Raw genomic sequence first — 5,149 nt, 5'->3', positions numbered from 1 at the left:
TTGACCTCTGTAACTGTGTATAGTATCTCACAGTTGACAGGATCACCCTCTTTAGAACCATGACTGTGTTCATAAAGGCAGGCAATGAGTCTGCACGAGATGAGGGCTTGTGGTTCTGGTTTAAGTTGTTGCCGTTGCACACTTGTCCCTGATGCAACTAAAGTCACTTCTCCTGCTCTATTTTTATCTTTTAGTGCAATGTAGATGATCGGTTGCAGCATGAACAGAAGGAACAGACGCCCCCTTCTGGCACAGAAAGACACAACCTCAGTCTCTTAAAACAATCTCAGGAGATACGTTTGAGAAGGGCAATTAGAATCAAAATAGCAAATGATGCATAACATGGAAATTATAACATGGAAAGAGTCATTATATCTAAACTGTGCAAGTGTGTAGTCCTGGAAGTATAAAATATGAACAAGGAGTGTAACCGGAAAGGCCCATGCTAGTAATTTTAAGAATGTTGCAAGAATGCCACTCTAGTCCATGCATGGCATTACCTGCAAGTAAATGTACAAATTTGCCTAATAGAAAACAGTGTTTTGAAGGGCGAAAGAAAATGCATGCTATAACGTGATGGTTGTCATCAGATACAGAGTTTATTTACAAAGGCCACCTCCCAATGTAGAATGTTAAATGTAGAATATGCAGGTTAAAGAGTGAATGTTAACAATGTCCAACAGCAGTTTTAACAACTGTAGGTAATTAAATGATTGTTTTCGTTTATTTACTTGGGTCATACCAAAAGTGTGAATCTAGATATACATGCCGCTGCAACGTAACCTAGACAAAAATGATGTATTCTATTAAGATTGGTGGCACAAAATCAATTTACGCCTCAGACTCAAACATCTTCTTCCTGCCGTCCATGCCAGCCTTGTCTTCAATGTTCTTGCGCCAGTCGCCAACGGACTCTTTCTCCTGTGGGGGGGTTGGGGGGCACAAGGCAGGGGGAGTGTAAAACAAGACGATGAAAAAGGTGAGTCATCAGCTGTGAGGCATCAAGCACCAGCTGTCCACATTGCTCAAGTATGAATCAGTTAGTACAAGAGAAACATGTGCTACAGTATGGTTAAGGAATGAGGCGTGTCATTACTGTCAGTACCCCATAAACATTCACTGGCAAACTGAACAGCGGGGTCGTCGCTCAGCTAATTCATACATTCGTTACGTCTAACCATTCATTCAACTGGTTAGCATGGGCATAATTATCTAATGTTGAACTCTCTTTAATTGCTCTTTAATGGTCTTATTTATTTGTTCATTTGTTTGTGTGTTTATTGTGAAGAACAGAGATGTTTGAATACAACAAAATATGCCAGCACTGAGAGACACAGCAGGAGACATGAACCCACCTCTTCTTTGATTTCCTTCTTGACTTGTTTCAGGTTGGCCCTCAGGTCCATGGACACCTTGTGTTTGGAGCCCAGCAGGGCCTGGAGCATGGCATCTGCTGACATGCGCACTTTCTTCAGGGCCGGCTTCTTGAACTTGCCCTTCAGGTCCTGCACTTTTATTCTCAGATCCTCGACCTAAGCACAAATGTCACAGCTCAAACAAATCAATTTTATTGCTGAGGCCAAAGGAGGATCTGTAGGCCATCTTACAGACGGGTCATGCAGTGGTCAATTCTAAGACATTGCTTTCACGACTAGGGATTACTATGCCCAAAGTGTCTGCCAGGTGCTGATAACAGAAATTGTAAATACTTTATACATGGACTAAGACTAGTCTTAGATTTAAAATAGCAGTAAAAGTAAAAATCTTCACGAAAAACAAAACTATATAGTCTAGTCCTAGGCTTAATCCACGTGCAGGAAACCAGCCCCAAGGGTTGCAAATGTGTCCTGCCAATCCAGTCACCTTGGCCTACCTAACAACACACTAATTCCTCACAAATTGTGCCCTGTGGCATAACAGTATATTAGGCACTAGCCATGCCTTGGTGTTTGGGAAGGAACACAGGCAAAATTGTACTGAATGTCTTGTAGGTCACAGTGGATTAGGTTGTTCAGAATTATGTTTTCTGTCATGTGATTTTAGTGTTTTCTTTGATGTGGCATATCTAATGGGTTGTCTCCAGCACCTCTTTGTTAGCTTTGTTCACTTTGCTTTCTATGTCATATCTCTGCTCATCCACAGCGTCGATCTGCTGGTGTAGCATCTTGCACAGGTCCTGGAGCAGATGATGGAAAGACAACCATTAGTCATTAGGCAAATCAGTGGTTTTGCTAAAAGCTATCACAGCCTGCATAAGAATCATCATCATCATCATGTATACAGTATCATCAAATAATTCTCCAGTGTTATTCAGGAGAAACCCAGCCCATTTTATACTGTACCTGTAGTTCTTGCATACATGTTGGGAGGTCCAGAGAAGGGCAGCTCTCCTCCATGTATCTCTCTTTGTCCTCTTCGGCCTGCTTGGCCTCTGCCTCCAGCAGCTGCTGACCTCTCTGGAGCATCAGGCTCTACGGGGATGGGCAGTTTTGAAGGGAGTTGAGTCAGATCGTTTTGCAAACCAAACATTACTTTTGCATTCTTGCTATATGCAATCAGATGTCAGTATTACTTGTTCTCTTCAATGAACTTGCCACTCTTTGTTTACCTTCAAGTAATGCCGACGGCTTGATGTCATCTTTTTCCTTTGGTGTATAGAAAATAAATATCATGAGCCAATGAAAAAAGGAGAAAATTCTATCAGAATGTTTTAAACACACAGTGCAGGTCATTTTGATATTCCACATATACGTAACACTTACTCAGACATCTTGCTGGATTGTTGTCACCAGATCCTGTGGATTGAAAACAATTGTTCCTTTTTAAACCCGTCTGAAACAAAAATGGTCTTCGGTGCCACAGAGTCTAATCCATCTCAAAAGCAAAGTATGAGTGGAAGTTCTCATGTCTAAAATGGGCTGGGCAGAGGGGGACCAGTTGTCTTTACAGCCCTTTGGAGCGTTCCAAAACAAAGGGTCGACAACAGCTGAGACTAGCACTGCCTAGAAAAGAATTTCCTCAACTATGCTGAGAAACCAAGCACAATCTGGGAGACAATTACAGGCCTGGTTACTGCTGGAAATCACTTTGTTATACTTTTGGATCATGTAACGTACTATTAAGAATGTTCATGGATATATCACAGTGACAGGACCAAATTTCTAGTGACAGTCTCAGTTTTCTTCTCTATGCACCTATCAGTTAAAACACGTCACCTCCAGTATGTTCCTACTGAGCTACAGTACAGTAACCAATGCATTGTTTATTCAGGGAAGATTGACAAAGCATTAAGCTCTATTTACAGCACTGGGGACCGTTTCTCAAAAACATTGCTCTTAACTCATCCTGAATCTAGCCGTTTCAGAGGAGGCTCTATGACAAATGCCTTGTAGGCTAGATGTTCTTCTCTAATGTAGCTTACATTTTCAGAAAACAACAAGGATCACCTTCAGAATAGCTAAATATGAGTTTTGCAGTCACCTAGCCCTCATTATCTCCCCTTCAGACTTCATCACTGATAAGCCACATATGTGACAGCCATTTAAATCTCTTGAACCAGAGCCATAGAGTAAACCATCAAATCCTTGAGACTCAACACTCCAGTATCTAAATCCATACTACTGCACACCACCCCTAGAGTCCAGTTAAGAAGGGACAAGCAGTGACCTCGAAGGAACGGAAAGATCTCACCTATCAGCCCGAGGGAAGGATGACCAGATTGGATCTGATGTGGCGGGGATGAGGATGAGACGGACAAGCGATGTACAGTGGAAACTCGATCAGAGTATATATAGTGCTGTCAGATGTCCGAGCCAAAGCCCATCTCTCTGTAAGGCAGCAGCCTCTGGCTCAAGCCAATGGGCTTTGTTGTGCCCGGGCATCCCATCTTAACCCTCCCCTGTCCATACTTCAAAAATGCCCCAACATTATTTACACATTAATTCCTCAAAGACCTGCACACCAGCATATATAAGTGCAGAATTTAACCTGAAATAATCTAATAAAATATTTTTGTTTTTAGATTTTATTTCACCTTTATAGTGGGGTGATTATACACACACACACACACAGACACAGTATGATGACATTTTAGTTGTTTTCTTCCGATAAGTGATTGTCAGGGATTTTCTTTTTTTCATGAGCAGACACTGGGTTTGTGAATATGACTGAATCTGAGTGCGGGCAAAAGAACAAAACGACGGCAGGAGATGGAGGGACCACAGGGGAGTGTCTGTGATGAGTGATCCCCTGAGACCTCTGCAGCTCCACCTGTTCTCGTCTGTACGGAGTGTGTTTACTGGCCAGACTGAAGATGTGGGACTGTCTGACAGGTGTGAACACTGTGAGCATACCACCGATCCTCAGATGTCCAGCAGCAGCAGTGTAAATCACACACCAATCAACTCCTACAGCTATACGGATGTTTCTAGACCAACGGGTAATTACATGGAAGTAAAGGATTATTGTGGTACTTGATGAGATCTACATTTGCCTGACAGCAAAATACTGACACACACACACAAACACGCACATTTTATTGACCCATTGTGCTAAGATAATAGTTAAAAAGTTCAAAAAGGACAACACACATGCAGTCAGCTCAGATACAACGCTACTGTAATAGGTCAGCCCCACTGGGGTTGTTTTCTCACCCCACACACTTCACTCAGCCTCTAGCCTCAGTCTCTCAGCAGTCAGCAGCATCAAAAAAAGGACACACAAGAAACACCACACCTAAATCAGAAATGGTTTCAAATAAAATAAATTAGTTAAATAAATCATGGGTTTACAGATGTTCAATCCATGATGCCACCACTGTTTGAACCTAAGATAAGATTCATTTTTAAGTTACATCTTATGGAAGACATTGTTAAAGTGTCTAAATTTCACAGGTAAATCTATCATGAAATAAACTGGACATTTTACATTACATTACAGTTGGCTGACGCTTTTCGACCAAAGCGACATCCAACAAGGGAAACAATCAAGGTAGAGTGCAATATGGGCAAGTAAGTGCAGCAGTATGTTACTTCCATGCAATCAAGTGTCAGTTAGTCAGGTGGCAAGTGCTAGTCAGGTGGTAAGTGAAGTAACGGTCGCTGCCATTCCCTCATAGTGCGTTTATGCAGCTCGAAACCTCGGAGGACCC

At 42.1% G+C, this 5,149-nt stretch overlaps 1 protein-coding gene across 2 annotated transcripts; it reads right to left on the bottom strand.

The window, feature by feature from the left end:
* Window positions 1-632: 632 nt before the first annotated feature.
* On the bottom strand, window positions 633-2,770 carry LOC134095580 (troponin I, fast skeletal muscle-like). 2 transcript variants are annotated; one of them, XM_062549201.1, is made up of 6 exons: window positions 2,763-2,770; window positions 2,609-2,645; window positions 2,343-2,471; window positions 2,087-2,176; window positions 1,352-1,532; window positions 633-914 (listed from the first exon to the last, which is right to left on the bottom strand). In XM_062549201.1, exons 1-6 carry the CDS (start codon window positions 2,768-2,770, stop codon window positions 832-834), a joined length of 528 nt encoding a protein of 175 aa, XP_062405185.1. In that variant the 3' UTR covers window positions 633-831. The 2 variants fall into 2 exon arrangements, with proteins under 2 accessions (XP_062405185.1, XP_062405184.1); XM_062549200.1 differs by having other exon boundaries at window positions 633-921; window positions 1,356-1,532.
* Between the last annotated feature and the right edge of the window lie 2,379 nt (window positions 2,771-5,149).

The sequence above is a fragment of the Sardina pilchardus genome, chromosome 11 (genome assembly GCF_963854185.1).
Source record: "Sardina pilchardus chromosome 11, fSarPil1.1, whole genome shotgun sequence".
In the NCBI taxonomy this organism is placed as follows: Eukaryota; Metazoa; Chordata; class Actinopteri; order Clupeiformes; family Clupeidae; genus Sardina; species Sardina pilchardus.
The sequence above is the reverse complement of the archived record's forward strand: the minus strand, read 5'-3'. Positions and strand labels throughout refer to the sequence as shown.

Excerpts from the sequence above, each read along its gene's own strand:
- LOC134095580 (XM_062549200.1), bottom strand. Across the intron at positions 2,177-2,342 it reads CATGTATGCAAGAACTACAG|GACCTGTGCAAGATGCTACA; the intron begins GTACAGTATAAA and ends CATCTGCTCCAG. Across the intron at positions 1,533-2,086 it reads TGAACAAAGCTAACAAAGAG|GTCGAGGATCTGAGAATAAA; the intron begins GTGCTGGAGACA and ends ATTTGTGCTTAG.